The 22,471-nt window shown below is 36.7% G+C and overlaps 1 protein-coding gene across 2 annotated transcripts in view; it reads right to left on the reverse strand.

Annotated features, from left to right (window-relative positions):
* Window positions 1–22,471, reverse strand: part of LOC149067594 (proliferation-associated protein 2G4) — a 95,156-nt gene that overhangs the window by 15,331 nt on the left and 57,354 nt on the right. For both annotated transcript variants that reach the window (XM_089252566.1, XM_089252567.1), the window contains exons 6-9: window positions 21,385–21,448; window positions 12,219–12,297; window positions 10,891–10,969; window positions 3,747–3,825 (exon numbers count right to left, since the gene is read on the reverse strand). In XM_089252566.1, coding sequence (XP_089108692.1) covers window positions 3,747–3,825; window positions 10,891–10,969; window positions 12,219–12,297; window positions 21,385–21,448 — 301 coding nt within the window. The remainder of the gene's footprint in view (window positions 1–3,746; window positions 3,826–10,890; window positions 10,970–12,218; window positions 12,298–21,384; window positions 21,449–22,471) is intronic.

Raw genomic sequence — 22,471 nt, forward strand, 5'->3', positions numbered from 1 at the left:
ACATCTAATTTTCTGCCAAAATCCAGAGAAATTTTAACAAATCCGGAGAGCAGGAGGAAAGATGAAAAATCCGGAGTCTCCCGCCTAAATCGGGAGAGCTGGCAGGTCTGAGATTTCCAGGCTCTCATTTTGTCTCCTAGTTTTCTATTATTCATTCTCTTGATATGCCATTTCCGTTTACATCATTCACCAGCATGTTTACTGTTCAATGGAAAATGGTTCCCAGATGAGCATTAATTAAAATTACTTTGTCTAGACCATAGTGTTGCAAAAAGTGTAAAAATTACAAAAAAAAAAAAAGGTCCAATGTCAAGGTGATTTTTACCATGCTGTCTATCCTTTTTTAAAGGGATTTATTTACATTTTACTTTTCAATGCCAAAAAGATAGTTTTGCACAAATGAAACACTTTCATTTCTAGCTCTTTGCAGAGTTTTGTAAACATTGTTTATGCCTCTGCACATATCCTAAAAATACAGAAGGCAACTGAATGCTATAGCATCAGAATCACAAAACCCAGAATAGGCCTATGTATCCAACTACTTTGCTTTGCTAACTGTTGTTTCATCTATACACAAAATGTATACTATAATTTTAAATGATGAATGTTAGTTACTGTCTAGGACCATGAAGTAATAAATGCAAAATTATTTTTTTCATCCAGACAGAAGTTTTTAATGACTACTCAAACCATTAACACAAAATGAGTTTTTGAACCCTGAAACTAAGCACAACAAAAATTAATAAACCACATGGCCCACACACCCCTTAAATAACCTGAAAAAAATGATCTACTACTCTTTTTATTACTTATACAATTTAATCTACTACATTTGTATTATTTGACAATATTTCAATATGATTCCCCTTACATTTAAAAAAAGTTGCACAAATTTTGGTTAGGAAAATAGGTCCAAACCTAAAAAGTGGGACAAAAGTACAGGGTTCCCAGCGAAATTTGCTCGAGCATTTCCCTAACCATAATGCAAAAATTTTCCTGACCGAAAATGCACACAATGTCATAGGCATATGTAATCCAAAAATGTCCAAGATCACTCAAATTACATTATATTTTTTGGTAATATACCATTAAAAAATGCAGTACAAAAATGTTCAGATCTAAAACCCTCTCCCACTTTAGAAATCTGTAAATATGCCATTGCACACAATACCATTTTGCTTTGAAATCTCATACAGTGATAACTGAATTCAGAGAACAATATTTCAGTCTATAATGTTTATGAAAGAACCCGAGACTAACTGGCAACAAGATAAGGGGGGAAATTTAAGATGACAAAGAATCACTATGTAACCTGAAACAATCACATAATAAAAGACAGTGGTAGCAATAAATTTGACACTTTTCAAATTATATTATTTACAAAACATTTTTTTTTGCAAATCATTCAATTCATTTCAGATTCATTCCACTTTTAATTTAGCTTTACTCTTAGGCTTTTTTCCCTTTTAAATTCCTGATATTTTTCTCTCTTGCTCCTTTTTTTTTTTTTTTTTCATTTTTTTCTTGCTCCTGTAGCTTTAGCTTGCCCTGTATGTCTTGTATTTGTAACTTTTATGACTACCCTGAACATAGAGAGAAGGTCCTATTGATACCAATGTTACAAATTTCACCTGCTTCTGAAATTGCATCATACACTTGGATGTATTGAAGTATTTTCATGTAAGTCTCAATCAACAAAGACTTGTTCATGGAAAAGCTGCTTCCAACAGATGCCATAGGCACCCTGAACCTGAGGTTGGTTTGAGGCCCCCCTCAACAAAATTTGTGAGGGACCTCAGCTCCCCAAGCCTCTGACAGATGCATTGCCACGTGAGAAAAAAATTAAGCACATTGTCACAAGCAAAAATTGTTTCAGAAGAATTTGTATGGGCAAATTTCATTGTGTGTGTGTGCGGACTCTACAGAAATTCTCAAGTTAATCTTCAAAACTAAATTCGGCAGCACCTTCGATCGATCAGCATACTGTGATTTAGTTTTCTTAGCAACATCACCACCTATCTATTTCGAAAGATACAGACTATGGAACACCACTTCCTTTCTTTGAATGTGAATTTATGGAACTGTGTTTGGTGATCCATGGTTCTAGTGCTAACAGTCCGTGAACTATAACATACTTAACCCTTTAAGTGGCAAAACAGAAATAACTAAACTCTCAGCCATTTTAGAATTCAATATCCTTGTAAATTAAGTAGGCTTTCTCTTCTGATTTTCAGTGTGTAGGCCTTCAAACTGGGGGGGGGGGGGTATAAGTAAGTGCTCCATTGAGAAATAAAAACAAAATATTTGGACATGTCAATGCTAAAATAAGAGGCTTTTAAGACCAGATACCTAGTCAATGCCACTTAGATGGTTAAGAAGATTCCTCTCAACTTTTCAACAATAATAACTAATAGCCTCTTCTACACTGCAGACAAAATTCACCAATATCACTGTCATTAGATTTTGCTTTACACACGAAATTTTGTTGCAAAGCCTATATCAATATTTTTGTTTGGAAGCTAGTTTCCTGCCTGATCCAGATAAATTTCAAATGGTTTTGAGGAAGCTGCAACCTCCAACCTATTACGCTCGACCAATCTTGGCATTAAACCTGAAGAGAGCTTCAAACAAAAAAAGGAGCAAGAGTTTTGGAGCTCCAAAAACTTTTTAGAAATGACTCGCACTCTGAGACCAGTCTTAAAAAACTCATCTTGTACTTAATGATGAGATCTTTTACTGCCAAGCCAACAGAGGTAGCAGGCTTACCTGAAAGAGACTTGGTGTTCTCTATAAACTTCACAGTCAAAAATGTCTATAGCTCTTTCCAAACATTGCACATTTTCAACCCACTTGCTTCTACAAAATTTCAGAGAAAACAATTCTCTTTCAATTTTACTCATTTTTAGTGTCTGTAATGTCTGTGAACTGTGCACAGCAAGAAGGAGAATCTTTAAACAAAAAATATATATGCATTAACAAGTTGTTCAAATCCCATCCAGCTGCCTTCAAACCATGTTTGAAGGATCTGTGTGGGTACTATATGTAACCCACAAGTGAAAAGCCCCCCACTGATAATATTCGAAAGGCCCCTACACAGACAGGGAAAAAAAAGTAAAATATTTTCTCAGAAGAGATGGAAAAGAAATTAGAGATGGCATTTGATTTGTTTTCAACAATGGAAAAGCGAATGTCTCCTTAGACCCCTTCACCCATTTACTCAGAAAGCAGATTCAGTGACCTTGATCAACATTAGTTCCCAGTATGTAGAATCTCACCCACCCTTCAACTGATAAGATATTTTGTTCATGTATACCAAACTTACTCTCAGAAGGGGAATCTGGAGCAAAATGCAGATAAAGATGGCTGATAAAGTTTTTTTTTCTTTCCAGGGGATCTGAATGAAATAATCTTCAAAGTGAAGACCAACCACTGGAATGTGGGATTTATTCTCCTTTAATTTTTTTTCCTTTAGATTTTCCCTGACTTTTGACAAATATTTATCATTTTATGATTCCCTAATTTTCCGATTCTACCTGATTTTCCAGGTCGCTGGGAACCCTGAGAAGTAAGACATTTTACCAAAAAGTAGAACAAGAGGGACCTTCAGAATAGACCTAAATAATTTAAGTAAGTGCTATGGGAACCCTTGGATATTATAATATAAGTATTAGATATCTTGTGACACTTTCGGTGTCACCACAAAGTGCTATGACAAATTCGTAAGAAATTTGAAAATGTGGCCTCACCTCTCGAGCCCTTTAATTTAAGCTGGTAGACTTCTTCTGTTTTCTTGTACACAGTAGTTCGAGTATCCATTTCCCGACCCTAAAGAAAAAAAACCAGTAACCAAATTCTTATGAATCCATATAAATGATAAACATCAGCATTTGAATAAAATCAAAATTTCAAATATTATTTTCTTAAGCAGCAGCACTGTTCCCAACTTTTTGTGTTCGCCCACACACATCATCAGTTTAAAACTAGATGTACAGCTTTAGCATTTCTCAGGGATCCAAGTGCCACTCATCCATTTTGGGGGAGTAAAAACAAACTATATCTGCAATATAAGGGGTAATTTGTCCCTAAAATGCTGAAAGTTTTGCCAAAAATAGAACAGACAAACCACCAATGGTTGTAAATCCCCTTTTTACACATGTTATTCTGGTGTTCCCGAGGGGTCGATTTTGGGTCCTTAGTTTTTATTTTATTTATAAATGATTTACCTGATTGTATTGATACTTAATGCTTAATGTTTGCTGATGTAAAAATTTTTCCTGTTATTAATAATGTTGATGATGCTGCTAAATTACAAGAATCTATTGGCAAACTTCATTTATGGTGTGTAAATAATAAGTTGTATTTAAACATTGATAAGTGTAAATTTATTACCTATAGTAGGAGGCATTCTCCACTTATATATGATTACTAGAGCCCGGAAGTTTAGGCACTAAAAAAGTCATTTACAATTTTTGGAAGGAAGAAAAAATAACTAAAAAGAAATTAAGGGTCCAAAAACTACCTGAAAAATTGGTTGCACTTAATCTATGTCAGTTGTCTTAATTATAGTTTGTAATAACTGAATTATTATCCTAATTAAATTGATTTCAAGCCAAAAATAAAATGTTTGTTCATCCTCAAGATTAGGCCAATTCCAGGGCCACCATTACCAGACGAGGAGCTAGTAGAGAAAATGATCCGTGGGGCTCCATTGAATTGTAAATAATTCTCGTTTATTTGTTGTATTATTTTGAATAATCATTATCATTTCTATAGTTGAAACATGGCTATCTTGTTCCATTTTTGTAAAAAATAATATTAACCCCTATGCGGGACTCCTTCAAGCGCAACCCCCTGTGTGGCAGCATCTGTGACACTCCCCTGAGGGCAACTCTGGTAAATTTAATCGAATACTAAGTATGTATGTTCAGTAAATAGTTCTGGTTGTTTGCAGTGCATTTATGGTGCAAAATATATAAAATCAAAACATTGGCCTCAGAGCCTTGTGTGAACTATGACGTCAATTCATGAACTTTTGGGACAACCATTGGTCCGCTATGCACATACAACACAGTTCAACAACTGAGCGAGTGTTGAATCAAAAATGTTTTAATTTTCCCCTGCTTTTCTAACATGGGCTGCGTTCATTTGAACAAAATCATTCACGTCTAACACTACCCAGTTAAAGCAAAGTTAATGTGCATGGCAACACTAATCTCAGATCACTTAGTTACATCTAAATGGGACTGGAAGGGGGGGGGGGACTATCTGATAATTAATACTGAGAGTTGGAAAATTTTAAAAAGAGCAATTCTTTTGAAGTTCCCAATGCTCAAAATATCCAAGTTTTACAGATTTACATTAAAATAGGCACACATTTATGGCAAAAAATTTCGAAAAAGACATTTTTACCAAAAAAGTTTCAAAATAGGCATTTTGCCTGAACTTCCGGACTCTAATGATTACAGTATTGATGGTCAACTACTTCAAAGGGTTGATTGTGTGAAGGATTTAAGTGTAATATTTCACAGTTCTTTTGAATTTAACCAACATATTAATTATATTGTGTCTAAACCAGAAGTCTTGGTTTTATAATTCATAATAGTAAGCTTTTTCACAATGTTGAAACTGTCGGAAGTGAAATTAAGTGATGTATAATAATCGGATTGGGTGAAAAGGCCATGGGGGCCAAAGGTGGTGATAGATTGTTGACTGTTGGATGAGAGAGCATGTCCAACGCTCTGGTTTAGGCGTCTATGTAAATAAATGTGATTATATGATATTCTCATTGGCTCTAGTGCATACTTAAATCGTGATATGTCTAGAAGGCCAAGCGAAGCATGATGGCAGCTGCGGGATCCAGAAAGACCCACCGATCCACTTTTCGAACGTCATCGAGTAAATCTTAGCTTGATTACTTACGTTTGAATAACTAAGCCTAAATCGGTGCTTTACATAAGTCTATGGTTAGAGCTAAGAACATGCCGTTGACATTTCAAGTGCTGTGTCCTGAACTGTTTTCATTTGCAACACCAGCCGAGTGGCCAAAATGTAAGAAACGCTTCGAAAGATTTCGCGACGCAGCAGGGCTAGCGAGGAAGGCGAGAAAGACCAGGTCAACATGCTTCTCTACCTGTTGGGTGATCAAGTGTAGGACATTTTCACCTTGTTTCACCTGCCAACAGTGGACCAGGAGAAGTATGATTTGGTTACAGCAGCATTCGATGGACATTTCATGCCTAAGAAGAATGTCATATACAAGCGGGCAAGTTCAACAACTGTGTTCAACACTCCGGAGAACCAGTGGAGGAGTTCATCTCTGCTCTCTGTGTGCTAGCTGAGCCATGTGAGTATGAAGCTCTCAGAGAAGAGATGATCTGCGACCACATTGTCGTGGGTGTCAGCAACCAAAGATTGTCCAAAAAAGCTTCAGCTGGAGCAAGGTCTGATGCTGAAGAAAGCCATGACCATAGCAAGACAATACGAATCGGTGAAGAAGCAGCAGGAGTTACATAACCCTGCGTTAAACCAGCTCAGAGGAACCCGGCCAGGGTCACGGGAATCCACGGGGAAACCAATGGCTCACAGTTCAAGAAACAAGAGCAAGCAACGAAGGAAAAGCAGGGCGAGACCCGCAGTGGGAATGAAGCTGCTTCTTGTTTTTGGTGCGGATGAGCAAAATTTCATGACAAGAATTCCTGCCCGGCCAAGGACGCCATGTGCCATAAGTGCAGCAAGAAAAATCCCTTCGCTTGGGTTTGCAAGTCAAGGGTAGCTGCAAACATTATGTCAGTGCGTAAAGTTGGGGTGAAGACGTTGAGCACATTCCTTGGCTACTTAGTATCATCCACCTCATCGCACAAAGAAGAGACTTGGGAAGGGAAGAAGACGTCCAAGTCAGAGATGTGACAAAAGAAAAACAAATTTCCGAAACCCGAGCTGGAATCTTTCGAGTCCTGGTGCAGCAAACTTGAATGTCAAGGGAATGTTCGAGTGCTGGCTAACTTGCAAGTCAGCCTCTACGTCAGCAAAAGTCTATGTGATCAAGGGACTCGATCGTCCACTATTGTCAAGAGAACATTGTGTCCAACTGAAGTTGATTCAACGACTCAATGAAGTGAGCCTAACTCAAGTCGACTCTGAAAAAGAATTTCCACGAATTTTTGATGGGCTTGGAGAACTGAAGGTAGAATATGAAATCAAGCTGAAGACCAGTGCCGTGCCCTTTGCAGTTCACGTTCCAAGACGAGTTCCTATCCCGCTGATGGATAAAATAAAACAGCACCTGAATGCGATGTTGAAGAATGGAATAATCAAATTGGTGACGGAACTGAGTGAATTGTGTGCTCCGCTGGTGTTAGCAGCAAAACCGAATGGAGACATCAGGCTCTGCGTTGATCTGACTAAGGTGAACAGCAGCATCCAACGTGAGAACTTTCCGTTACCTTCAGTTAATCATCTGTTGGGCCAGATACTCACAGAGGCTAGGATCTTTTCCAAGCTGGATGCCAAAACAGGATTTGGGCAAACGAAATTTAACAGAGAAGGCTTAAAGGTTGACGACTTTCATCACGCTTTTCTATAGGTTCCGTTTTTCGAGACCTCCATTCAGAATTTCTTCAGCTTCAGAAGTTTTTCAATGCGACAGAGGTCTCAGAGAAATTCTTTGATGATTCCATGATGTGAATGTCACCCTCAACAAGGACAAGTGTGTCTTCGGCGTCACTGAAGTAAGGTTCTTAGGTCATCTGATAGACCACAAAGGAATCCGGCCTGACTCGATGAAAGTAGAAGCAATAGAAAATCTTCAACCACCAAAAGATCTACGTGAAGCACAATGTTTCATTCGAAGTATGAAAGCCTGGATAACCAAGCAAAGATGGAGATGTAGTTCGAAAAAGAAATTCACATTCCTCTGTAAGGAATCGAACCACCAATCTCTCACTGTCCGGGCAGAGAGGTGAACCTAGTAGATGGTGTGTGTACACACTGCAAGATTTCTGGAAGTATTCATTTTCACACTCTGATCGGCACTGACTGTCAGACAGGCATGGATTCAGGGCAATGTGTCGGGAGGCGCAATCTATTTTACGTAGGTTTGTTTGATTGCCCCATATTTCATGGGCCAGACCAATTTTTCCACTCTTGGGAGGGGTGACCACACCTGTCTGCTGTTAGAATCAGAAAACCCGCCTGCACTTTCAAAACGACCCACACCATAAACCGGAATTTGTGCAAATGCATGGGGATCCGGCACTTTGCCCCACCATGTAACAAGAGAACCGTTTCTGCGCAGCTCTTGCCCTCTACACAAAGCATAATGTTTTTTATTTTTCTGCAATGAACCCCCTTGGCTGCTTGGAAATATTTTGCAATAAAAATTACCATATAAGATAGTTTTTACATTTTTCTTAAAATTTTTACAGATTGTCTGTGACATATGTCAGAAATTTTGGCATATTCTGTTTTGGGGCTCTTGCATCTGATTTCTCCTCTTTCATTTCTAAACATACTGGAAAAAAAGAAAGTAATTTATGGTGTTGTGGGAGGGGCAGCACAATTAAGTTTGCCTCCCAGACAAAAACCAAAGTTATGGCACTGGTAGCTTTGCTAATTTTAAAATTTTATTGGTTTTTGAAACTGCTTATTTGATAATTTTTTCTTCTAAACTGTTAATTTTGGTTTGTTTTACATTAATTTTAAGAAAAAATAAATGTTTCCTATTCCTCTAGGTTTTTTATGGTAATCATAAAATTATTTCTCCTGAACTAGAATAGCTCTAGTGATGAAGATTATATTTCTAGTGACAATATTGATACTCACAAGTTGAGTATTAAATTCTTAAGGTAGAGACACGACAGATAAAACATCTATCATACAGAAAACAACTATCATATCACTACAAAACTAAATTTATGATGAATACAAAATACTACAAAAATTTATCATCCCATACCAGAATCGACTGGAGAGAAATGGCAAAAGTCTAAGCTCACCTTATTATTAAATAATTGAAAGATAAAATTTAGAATAAAAATAAATAAATATATATATATTACATGCTCTTCAGAAAGACATTTTGTGTCCTCTCAATTTAGATTAATGTGAACTTTATTTTTATGTAGAGGAGCGCTTTTAAATAGTGCAGAGCTTCTTTTCTGCACTTATTTTATTTTCACTGTGTGTTCCCAGAGTTGCACAGGAACACAAGTTTGAACCACTATACCAGAACAACAACTGCGTCATCACCATCTCTAACCCATAGTTTCAAAAACTTTGTTTCCCCCCCCCCCCATCGGTCCTTCTATAAAAAAATTTCTCTCTCATTGCCCCCAACTCAAGCGAACCCATAGGATCATATGCTATATCCTATATAGCATATGGAAGTATCTATCACTTCCCTGGACCGTTCCATCGCCCCCCAGGAGGTGATATTGCCCACTTTGAAAAACACTGATGTAACCCATATGCATGCTGCCACTGATCAGTATGCTTTTTCACACCATGGATTGGATTTAGGTGTAGCTTTTAGTCTGATGCTTCACAACTGATTTGTCTGATATGGGTAACAATACTGGCAGCAAATGCTACTGCCAGCATAGCTCAGTAGCATATCCATGGTTCATACTCTTTCAAGTTAAAAAAATTCAAGGACTTTTCAAGCACTTTTCCAGGCAAAATTCTAAAATTCAAGGACGTTTATATTACACTCGATAAAAATTAATTTTTTCAAAAAAGTTAAATATATTCTAAATCTAAATTAAAAACTTAGCATTCTTAATTGATAATTAAAAATTAAGTTATAACTTCCACATGACAGTTATTTTTCTTGTTTTTATTCATAGACAATAGGCCTACCAAATTCTAAAAGGACTTGCTTTTAAAATAACAATTGAAGAAGTTTAGCATACAAAATGACATTTTATTTTTGAAATGATACTAAACTTTATAAGCAAAAAAAAATTAGAAAGCACATAGTCAGGTACATTCGTTAATTTAATATTCTGACATAAGGACATATACAGTTGAATTCCGTTATAAAAAACTGCAAGAGACCGAAGAAATAACTTTGTTATAATGAAATTTCATTAAAAAGGAATTCCAGGTCTTTTTGCATTGTTCCTACATAAACTTATCTGCGGGATTAGAAAAGCGTTCGTTAAAATGAGATTTTTGCTATAATGGTATTCGTTAAAACAGGATTTGATTATCTGAAAAAAATATTGGAGAGATATTAAACTTTTCCACCAAAAAGGAAAACCTTGAATGAAAAGCATTATTACCATTCACACTTCAAGCTATGAAAACCTTAGGATGGTAGAATTTAGTTTCTCCAGAACATTAGGAGATTGTAGAAAGGTCTTCTAAGAATAATTAAGTTAAATAATTAATTTGTTTTTGCTATTTTGAGCAAACCTTACTTCCAAATAGTCCCCCACAAAAAAATCCAGGATTAAGATCATCAACCCCAGTGAAAATGTATAACACAATAAATAGCTAGGAAACCCATACATGAAAATATGTCTTGAGAATGGCATTGTACACCTGATTAGTCTATTCACAAAATGAGAGATAGCTTTTCAAGAGCTTACTAACCAATTTCTGCCAAATGCAAGCAGGAAGATCTGGCACTAAACTAATAAATTTTAAGAATCTCGAATCTCCTTACTGTACAATTTTTCTAGGATTTTCTGATCTTTCTGTGTCAGTAGACACCCAGGCCCGTCATTTCAACTTTTACCGGGGTAAAACAAAAAACATAATATCTCCACAGGATTATATATACATATATCAGGGATCCAAATCCTGATATCCTAAATGACGGGCCTGTAGACACCCTAAATTTAAGTAGAAATCAATTTTAATAGCAGATTTACAAATTTCAATAATTACCTTGCCTTCTCCTGTACTGACAAGAACATCAATAGCATAAACTTCATGAAGCTCAAATTCACATTTCTCGTGTTCTTTCCTGTACAGAAAAATTTCCATTGAATTTTTCAATCCAAATTAGTAATAATGGTGTTTATCATAACCGCCTCAGTCCTGGAGTCATCTGTAGGTGACACTAGATCACTCTTTTGAGAAATTCTCAGCCTAGCTAAATTTAATGCTCACAGCAACTCAAAATTTGTTCTAGATCTTATGAACATTTGGTAGCAAATTATTTATATTCATCTGTCAACGGAAACTAGTTTTAGGCGGTTTCACAATTAAAAATAAATCAAAGTTTCCTTCAGGACTAAGAAGGATGGTGATGAAAAATTTCATACACAGACCTTTCAAATAATGCAGAAACAGATTATGAAAAAATCTAATCAATGTTTAACTTTACCTGGCAAAATTTTACAAATAAGTAAAAAAAAATTCTATAGATACATGACTCACAATAGTACAATAAACTGAGCAGAGTACAATTCAAGATGATGCAAGCTGCTGCTTTTATTTTGCTATTTGAAAAGATCCCCATATTCATTTTATCTCGATAGAATAAATTCATTTACTTTAAAAAATTTGAATGCAACATCACAGTTTTATCATGAACACATTTGTCAAACTTTTATTTTTATATTTTGAATATGGTATGGTGGTCATCTGCTGAAGTTGGTTTTCTGGGTTTCCTAACATTAAGGCGAGAGTGTGAGCAGATCGTCCATTTAAAAAAGTCTCTCTACAAAGAGAAAATACTCTAATCCGTTGAAAAAAAAATTCACACACAATATGCCACCAAAGAAATAACCTGCCGAATTGTTCACTGAATTCAGAGGACATGATATATAGTAGCACTTCTTGAACATACATAACAAGCATTCTTCAGAAACAAACTTCACATTAGGTAAAGAACATATACACGCACATTCTAGCATGTACCAATTCATTAGAAGTTTAATGGAGGAATATTTTCAATGTTCATGTGCAGTGTAACGGGTCTACTAAGGACCAACTGTTCCATCTTCATGGACCATATGTTGAGAAAGGAATCCACTTTAAATAAATTTAAAGTAGATTCATCTCATTAAACTTGAAGTATTGTGTATCAGTTATATAAAATACCAGACACTGAGTTCTTCAGTTGATATCAATTTGTACTTTAATAATAGTTGCACTCGAAAAAAAAATATTTTATCATATAAATTTCGTACTGGTATATTTTAGGTGCAAGGTCATTTTTCACAAATAGCAACAAGAGCATTACCCTTATTTTGATAACAAAAATATACCTCTGACTTTCTGTTGGATTCTGAATGATAGATTTCTCCCCATCAATTCGAAATTGCTTGAGCTGATGTGATAGCATTCCTAAAATACAAGAATTTATCACTGTCATATGAGTGATGTACTTGAAAAGAACCAAAGACAATCACAGAAAATAAAAATTATTTTATATGTAAAAACTTGACTATTTTTTTCAAATTTACAGTGTTCTCCCAAGAACCAATCAATAGGCACCAACTGCTCCTCTAAGATAAATTTTCGTAAGTATAGCTACCTATATAATTTTTATAATACAGGGAAAGTTTAAATAAAAAGTTTTATAAAAACTGGAAAAATGAACAAAATAAAAAACGGTTTGCAGGGTTAGCATCACTAGGTCACAAGAATTTTTTTAAGAAAGGGGAAAAAAGCCGATAGGGGTGGCGGTGACGTACACAAGTCAAAGAAAAGATTTGCAAATAACAAACAGAATGCCTCCAAATCTTATTACAGCAGTATATGTTCCACAGGACCACCACCACCATAGGGGATAACACATTGCTGGCGAGTCACAAATCCAGCAACGGCAGAGTGCAGCAAGTCCACATACACATTGAACTGATTATGGATTAGGAGTGCAAGTGCAAAATGCAAAGCTGCTCAATGCACATCACGTGGAGTACAATCAATCTGTTATTGTGTTTGTGGTGGTGTTGTTAATAGGATAAAATGATTATACAGGGATTTCGGCAACCAAGACCATTCCCTGATAAATGGCTGCCAATAAATGCTAAGTAAACCACTGAGCTATAAGTAAACCGCGACCGTAGATGTCCCTTGATGTCACGACATTATGAAAGCTCAGGGAAAATCTAATTTTATGCCAAAATCCGAAGAGCAGGAAAAAGGGTAAAAAATCTGGAGAGTTGGCAGATCTGAATAATATAATTAAATCAGTAACTTTGATGAATAAATAAAAAATAAGCCTATGGGGCTCCTCCATATAAATTACATACCAGAAAGGACTCTGAGTCAAAAAAGGTTGAGAACCACTGGTACAGACTCTAGGGCAGGGAGTTCTTAAACATTTTTCCATCTGCGACACCTCTTACCCTAATCAATGCTTATCCGCAGCACTTCAGAGCAGTTTAACAAAGAATAGCTTTAAAGAACCTTTGTCAGGCAATCGCTTCGCGGTGCCCCCAACAAAGGTTGGGGCGAACCATGGATCTGTAGATTAGGGGCCGTTCAAGTATTACGTTATCATCTATGGGGGGGGGGGGTTCCGATTTGCTGACTTTTGATGACAAGGGGGGGAGGGGGGCTTTGGATAATGCTTACGTCATCAAATACCCTTCATGAAAATATGAGTTAGAATTCAGAGGGGCAGAGCTGATGACGAAATTTTGCTGACAAGGGGGGGGGGGGTCAAAAATGGCTAAACATTTGCTTACGTAATACTTGAACGGCCCATTACAGTTCGAGAACCCCTGGACTAGGGAATTCTTGGTTTTTCCTTCGTTGTTTGACCAGATGGTCTTCGGGTAAGTGCTGGCAAACAGCACTATGGCAAAGTCTACATTTATAAGTATCTTATAAATGTGCCGCTGTGGTGGTCGAGTGGTTATAGTGCCGGACTCGTGATGCGAGGATCCGGGTTCGAACCCCACAGTGGTGGTCGGCTGAAGTTGGTTTTCTGTGGTTCCCAACTTCAAGGCGCAAATGCGAGCCGATCTCCCTGTTAAAAAGTCTCGCCACAGAGAGCAACAGTCCTACAACGGTAAATCATTCAACCATAACACTTCACTCATAGTTAGTAAAACTGGGGGCAGATGACAGCACTACACATAACAAGCATTACACAGAAACAAACTTTACGTCAGGTTGCACTACACGTACACGCACATTCCCGCATGTACCGATTCGTTGGGGGGTTCCACTGGGGGGGGGGGGGGGCAAGTGTGGTGTAGCAGTAGTAGGTAGGGGCTCGGGGATCCATGATGTTCTTAAGTCAGCCACCTCGTTGGGCAATTTGCCTGTTGTGGCGTTGTATTTGCATTTGTATTATGCTCTCGATAAGTGCTAATTGAAAAACACTGATCTATATAATCTTTTAAGAATAGACTCAACATTTTGGCACTTTTTGTTTTTCTGTCTGAAACAGAGTATGAAGGAAACTTCAGCTACTTTTAAATTTTCCACATAATTCATGGGCATACCCAGAACAGGTAAAGTGCAAAAAGGACTTCATAAAAATGATATCCTGTTAAAATTTTCGAGAGTAAACTTTTAGGCAGGCATTTCTAAACAGGTAGTGGCCTTAGAAAAATTCTTTGATGCTCACAAGATGGCCCTGCGTAAATCACCAATGTGTTGCTGTGAGAAATAAAAAAAACCCAATTAAATATATATAACGCCTGGAATTCTGCTTTAAAAAGTGATGAGTATATACGTATAGTTGCATTTATAGTATTTTATTTCGGAAATATTCAACGGATTAATGCCACGGTCCTCAAAGCAGGGTTGTCTAATGGAAAGATATCCATTTTCCTTCCAGGCTTGGTTTTCTGGGGGAAAATTGTTTGTTTTCGAAGAAAATGTGTTGCTTTCAGGCTAAATTTTTATTTTAAGGTTAGTTTATGTATTCCAAAAATTGCTGCATAGTGCAGTGTTTAAAATATGTACATTTTTAAATGATTTTTTTAGGAAAAAATGTGATAAATAATTTCTTGGAATCACAAACACACACTTTTTTATAATTCTTCTGACTACCTTTTTTATGTAAGCATTTAGGTGCAAGATTCACATATTAAAATATTACAAGAAACCGCAAACAGAAAATGTAGGCTAACCATGAACTTAGATATGTAATATGTGATAAACATGTCCAAAGAAATTATTACTTATTTATAATACATGATAATCTTCCACAGACACAAATCCTTGTATAAAAAAATTGAAGCCTCTGTGAAGAAGTAAACCAATGTATGTAAACAGAATTTTCATTCAAAAAATATTTAAATGTTTGCATTATATTTTTATACGTTTTATACAGGTACATCAGACTTTCATAACTGAAATATCAAGAGACAAAAATAGCATTATAACATAACGGAAAAAAAAAAAAACTTTGTGAGATTATTGAATTGAACATTGGTAATGAACACGTTCAAGTGAAACAGAACAAAAAGCATAGTTTTTCTCCAAAAATAAGACCCAACCAGAAAATAAGCCTTAGCTTGATTTTTCAAGATGCTCATAAGCTCCCAAAAATTAACCTGTTAAAATTGTCAGCCAGGTGAAGGCATTCTGTTGATAAACATAACAGGTTGTCTTGTATAAAGTGATATTAATCTAGTCTATAATATAAAATCACAAACTCAGAAAAGGCCTCTTTGTATGCAACCAAAATTAGTGACTATCTTATGTAACGGAAGTCAGTGACGTTTTTGTGTAACGAAAATGTGTTATATTTTTGTGTTACGGAAATCGGTTACAAATACAAATACAACGCCACAACAGGCAAAATGCCCAACGAGGTGGCTGATAAAAAGATGGCCATAAAAATATGGATGTCATATATTTAAAAAAAAAACAAAAAAAAAACAGCAACCCAATTAAAAATGCAATTAACACAAATTATAAACAATATATACACATGATAAAATATTATACAATGCCCATAAAGAATACTTATGGTTCTATGGATAGCTTCTCGATTTACCCCAACATGTTTATCGTATTTCTTTTTAAACGTGTCAATTGTGTTACAATTTACTACCTGCGGAGGTAAGCTATTCCATTTATTAACAACCCTATTAGAGAAAAATTCCCTGCGACACCATAACCTTGCATTGTCCCTCACCAATCGATACTGGTGTCCCCTTGTAAAAGCAGTTGATTGGCGGTGTACTAAAAGTTCATAGTCCATCCTATCCATCCCATTGAAAATTTTGAACACTTCGATCATATCTCCTCGACACCTGCGTTCATCCAATGTAAACATATTCAAAAAATGAAGTCTCTCTTCATAACTCAAGCCCCGTGTGCCAATAAGGACACGCGTAGCTGTTCTCTGCACCCCTTCAACCAGGTCTATGTCCCTCTGTAGGTATGGTCTCCAAAACCTTACAGCATACTCCAGTCCAGGACGAACTAAGCCTCGAAAAAGTGGAAGAATGACTTTAGGAGAACATGAAGAGACCTTTTTGAAAATGAGACAAAGCATTCTATTCGCTTTTTTGACCACCGCTGAACAATGTTCAGAAAACCTAAGTCGCTTGTCAATAAGAATTCCCAAATCGGTGACCCTAGTTGCATCCGGGATAGTGACACCATTCAACTCATAAAAGAACCGTGGGTTGTTCGAACCAAAATGAACGACCATGCACTTATCAACGCTAAACGTCATGCTCCATTCATTTGCCCATGCTGCAATCCTGTTGAAGTTGGTCTGGAGCAACTAAACTTACGATTTTCGGTCAAATTTTCATTTAACTCTTGCATATATGAGGACCCATTTGACCTATCGGGACCAAGTTATGAGTTATGTGCATGTACCAAGAGGCTCCCACATCCTACAGCAAGGCCCCTAGGCTGGAATAGATGGTGAGCTTCAAACCAGCTTTTTCACAGGCCCCTCTGTGGTTAATTTATAGTGTGGAAAATCAAACACTGATAAGAATCGTTCCGGCCCATCAACCCTGCCCTTGTGGGGGTCATGCAGAAAGGTATGTATATGTATAATATAGATATATCACCAGTGCTCACAACACACAGGGCCGGGGTACCCAGGAGATTGCATGCCTTCATGGGGGAAGTTAAAAGGTTTCATTTCCAGGGGCCCTTGATGGATCTTATTTTTTTTCTTGCTGATTTAACATTGAAAAATTTGTGATAGTGGAAGCCCAAAGATGTATCCAGTGTGGGGCCACCATAAAATTCGCAAATTCGGTCACAGGTAATTGAGGGGGGGACCTGGATTTTATTCGTTGGTAAAATTAATACAAATGAACATTTGCCGTGGTACTCACAGGGGGATGCCCGATAAGCTTCCGAGTCAGAGGCCCATTTCATTTTTGGGGCCCTGGATGAATCTCATTCTTTTTTGTTATTTAACATTGTAGAAATTGCAACAGCGAAAGCCAGAGATGCCAATCTGGGGCCCACTAAAAGAATGCGAATTGGTGTCCCGGGTAATTGGTTGGGGCCCCCTGGATTTTATTTGTTGGTAAAATGAATACAAATGAAAATTTTTCATGGCACTCGCAGCGGGGGATGACAGACAAGCTTCCAAGTGGTGGCCCCATGTTTAAAGGTTTCATTTTGGGGGCCCTGGATGAATCTCATTGATTTTTGTTGTTTAACATTGTAAAATTTGCAACACATCGGTAGCCCGAGGTAAATCCACTAAAATTCAGAGAATTGGAGTCTGGGGACCCCAATGGGAAAGTTTTCTTGAGGTACTTGATGAACCACATTTGTTTTTTGTTGCTTTATTATTGTAAAATTTGCTTCTTCAGTAAGCTGTGCTTTTACATGCAGCACACTGATGAAGTGGGATGAAATAAACAAGATATGTTGTGAAGAGTAAAGAGGGCAATGAGGGGGGGGGGGGGGGGAAGTTGGCCGCCTTCAACCCCATATTGTAGTATACAATAATGGTATTGACATTTGTATTTAATGATAATTCAAGTTATTCTGTAGTTTTAAGTTCCCAAAATTGGCTAATTTGGACAAGTGGAAAGCAAGCGGCAGGGTAATGAATCTTCAGAATGACTGCTATCTCATCCTCTTAACCAGATCATTTTTTAATTATTACTGCTCTTTTAAAAATATTTCAGAATTTAATTTAATGAAGCAGGGATATTTTTCACCAGTGAGGAATTCAAGAAAAAGAGAAGCATGAGATTTCAGCTCCTGAAAGTTTAGGTTCAATTAAAAAAGGGAAACTTAATGGTTCTGGATACATAGCTAAAAGTTTGGAACAGCTTTGGTATAAGGGACAGGTTGGCGATTTTCGGCGACTTTTTTCCCCCGGCGCCAAATATGTCAGACGGCCCGAGAAAAAGCCGCCAGACACTACGTGCGCCAGAAAAAAAAGTCGCCAGCATAGAAAACAGTAAAAACAAATGGCATAAACAAAAATAAGCTGTGGAGTATTTAAAAAATAAAACTGGATAAAAAAAAAATGAAATCAGGGTTTAAATAAATCCCGGACTGTTGTGAATAAATAACGGTCCTGCTGTATAAATAAAAATATTCTATGTATTATAAATTAAAACCCGGACTCTCTTTCCGAGAATCCGGTTCTTATAAATAATCAACGGTCCTGCATGTTGTATAAATAAAAATATTCTATTTATTATAAATTAAAACCCGGACTCTCTTTCCGAGAATCCGGGTACCTATAAATAATCAACGGTATAAAATAAATAAATAAAATAAAAAGGATGCAGGGGCATCCTGCATGTAGAAAAGAATAAATATTGGAAAATATTAAAGGTACAACCTGAGGGAAAAGATGTCCAAAATAATTCCAATTAATCCGACACACACACTACATCATATATACGGAAGGAAGAGAAAATATGAAGAACTATCCCAACGGTTTTTCAAAACGCCGCGGCTATTAAGTGACGTCATTTGGAAGAAAAAAAGAGAGAGGATAGAATGAGAAAAAGAGAAAACCAGTTTGAAAATGGCAGTAAAACCCGTTTGAAAGACGCGCTAGGACGCTAAGAACACGGAAAAACAACAGTCAGCGCCACCGACTGGCAGAATTCTACGAACATTCTGGAACAACGACAACCCAGCAGAACAACAACAAACCAGAGTGCGCCAACGATGGCAACTTATCGCCGGAAAAAAAATCGCCAATTTGGCGTGTCCCTTATACCAAAGCTGTTCCAAAAGTTTTATTTTTGACGGATCAGGACACTTTTGAATACATTTTCTGCAGGGTTGGTAAAATTTTAAGAAAAAAAACCTCAGGCACCATCCTGATTTCTCAGAATTTTCATTATCTAAATTCATTTGTTTTACCACAAATCATTTTTTTGCTGCAGTTCTGCATACAACTCAAGGTTCAGATACAATTATGAAGTGGGCGTGTATGTGTGTGAAAAATTATTCCTTGTTGTATGGTCAATTTTATTAATCAAATGCATAGTTTAACGTGATCAAAAATGTATATTTAGACATAATATAGGATGTACACATAAACGATGTACATAAATGTTTAAATTAGATATGTTGAGGTTGTGGAAATAGGAAATTCAATTTTCCCCATTTTGCCCAAAAAACACTGGTTTTTAGAAAAACCCGGGGTTTTTACAACCCTGCCTCAAAGTGTATGTCGTGCTCGTGGCTCCTAGGTTTATCACCAATCTTTTTCAGAGGAGCATCGCAACGCGTTAACTCTTTCGCTTATAAGGAAATTTACAAGAAATTTGGATGCTCTATTTGACGAATCGACAATAAATAGAGTAACCTTGTGGCTAACCTAGCACATTAGAAAGCGGAAAGAAAAAAAAACACAAATAAAAGAGTAAGATTGTATAAAAGATAAGGTGATAAGAATGTAGGTACAAAGTTAGATTTCTTTTCACCCTCACCCTACTTGTTCTCTTTCACTATTATAAGAAAGATACATCATATGTGAGGGGGAAAAAAATCACTATCAGAGTATACAAAAAGCCAAAAGGAAAAAAAATTGTAAGGTTACAACAAAGCTTTGGGTTGATTATGCAAGAGGAAAGAAAACAGTGAGCTTGTTTGACTTCATTCTACTGGCGTTAGGACACAATATTACATCCTTTGATTGTAACGAACACACCAATCATAGCTTTTTCCAGGAATTACTTCTCGGATTCAGCACACTACTGTACATGCATAATGATGAGACAGTGATTCAAGAAAAGAGAAACTACACCATGAACAAAGACAATGATTCTAAGAAAGTCACATTTTCAACACAAAATTATGCATTATCAACGTAGAATATAGTATATTATATTGTCGTATAATGTAGATGACTGTAATTTCCACTCTCATTCTCTGCATTTTAGAGCACTTTGACCTAAGATTAAATTATCTTTTTTTCACCCACCCTTGAGAAAGTCTTCCAGAACCCCCCCCCCCCCCTTGTGTTTTATCTCAGGTTTTCTAGGGCTCAAAAGCTCAGAGCTATTTTCCACCTTATCCTAGTCTTTGACACTGCCCTATACACAAGCTAGTAGCTCTTGCTACTAAGGCATCTACAGATAACGTGGCATTTCTATATAAGCACTCTAAATCTTGTTAATTCTCCTATACATAAGGTGGCATTTCTAGGAGCTAAAGCTCTACCTAAAGCACCTGAAGAAAAGGTGATGTCTTTGAGCTTGAATCCTAGCCATAACTTCATAGGTTCAGTGGTCTCTCCACAATAGGTTCCCGCACCTAATATCTTTGAAATATGCCTTAATGAAAGCTCTTGGTGGCCTTTCACAACAGAACGAGCATTTGGTATTACTAACACTATATCCTCAAAACTGAGGCACCTATGGGAGGTATTTCTAGCAGCTCTACAGAGAATGATCAATAGCGAGCCAGATTTTGTCCTTTAATAAAGATGGGAACAAAGGCTGCTCTGAACATGCTTTCATTTGAAGAGATTGATATAATTTTTCAAAATTGCATCAATACCAATTTAAAAAATGGTAATGAAAAACCTCCACTTTTTCTCTTTCTTCTCTCAAATAGTACAAACCCAATCTCTATGAAACTGCAAGAGGCGCAAATATATATAAATGGACATATCATATATTTTGTTTTTCCTCACTCACCACTTTAGTCAATGGAAGCACAGAATGAAAAAAAAAAATTATGAAATTCTTCGGAGATCAAAAGTCATTTAAGAGAATAGGCGCAAATATGTAGGCAAAATTTTGATTGCGGGGGGGGGGGGGGGGCAATCGCTCTCCCTGGCTACGCCACTGTTCTTAGTGAGTCTTTACATTATAGAATAAAACTACTGACCAAATTTCATAAATACAATACAGCTTATTTTATATGCATAGATATATACTCCCTACAATCTGAGAGAATAAGTTGCATTGCCAGGGAGGTGGGGAATTCTCATTGAGCAATAAGATTTACAAACTACAACAAATGAATTTAATGCTAATGAGCATGATTAAAATTCCATACCTTCAACTGCTTTGCACTTGAATGACTCTGCTACTTTTTGAATAGCATCAGTGACTGCTGAATTCTATAAAATATTAAAAAACATAACTGAAATTTTAAATTTAATACTAAAATTGTTTTACTTTATCCATAATACAATCAACGCCAGAACTTTGCCACTAGACTTATCCCATTGCTGAGATTTCTTCCAGCCCAGCTTTGTGGCAGAGTCCGGAACACTTTATTTTGAGTCAAAAAGAAAAAGAAACAAAATTTAACAAATATACAAAATTTTTACAACATATTTTCCCCAGACAATTGAGTACTGTCACGATGAACAAATTTTGTGGCGATTACAGAAGAGATGGAGTTGGAAGTTGGAGGAAAGTTCCAGGGTTTCGTTAAGAAGGATGAATGTGCACATATTAGGATGGAGGTATATTTTAAAAGTAATTGGAGGGGGGCTCATGCCATCTCATCTGTTACCTTACACTTGTCACATTATATACATAGGATATAGTGTAATCTTATAGTATAATAGACGTGCCAACTTTTGAAATCCAGAAATCCGGAGATTCTCCCGAGGGGGACCCCCCCCCCCCCGGCACTCACAGACTCGATCAAAAAAAAAAATTTCGAAATTTTTTTTTTTTTAATCGATTAAGAAAAGTTGCATTCCCCCCCCCCCAAGGCAGGTTCTGTATTGCCCCTGAGCAGAATATAATTCCATGTCAGTCTTTCCGTGCAGAATAGAGAAATCACATCTACATACTGTTCATAAAATATGTTTCCTTTCGTGAATGCTATCAGTGATTCTATCTTGGGTATATGAACTCTTAAAAGCGTTATACATATTTTAGCTTTATTATAGCTTAAAGTTTTATATTTTCTTTCTGAACATGTTTAATCGGAAGAAACAATTTAAAAAAACTAAAATTACGAAGCTGCTGACGAAGAAACGTGTTTACCGCACGGCTGTTAATGGAATACAATAACGATTATACAGGAATTTCGGCAACCGAAGTCATGCCCCTGATGATTGCCGATAAACGCTATGAAAACGAAGTCGCGTCTTTAGCAGTTGCTTAAATGCGGTCGCAGAGACTTT

Source organism: Pholcus phalangioides, unplaced genomic scaffold (assembly GCF_987345545.1).
Source record: "Pholcus phalangioides strain wild (caught in Gottingen) unplaced genomic scaffold, Ppha-v1.0 ptg000029l_1, whole genome shotgun sequence".
Taxonomy (NCBI): domain Eukaryota; kingdom Metazoa; phylum Arthropoda; class Arachnida; order Araneae; family Pholcidae; genus Pholcus; species Pholcus phalangioides.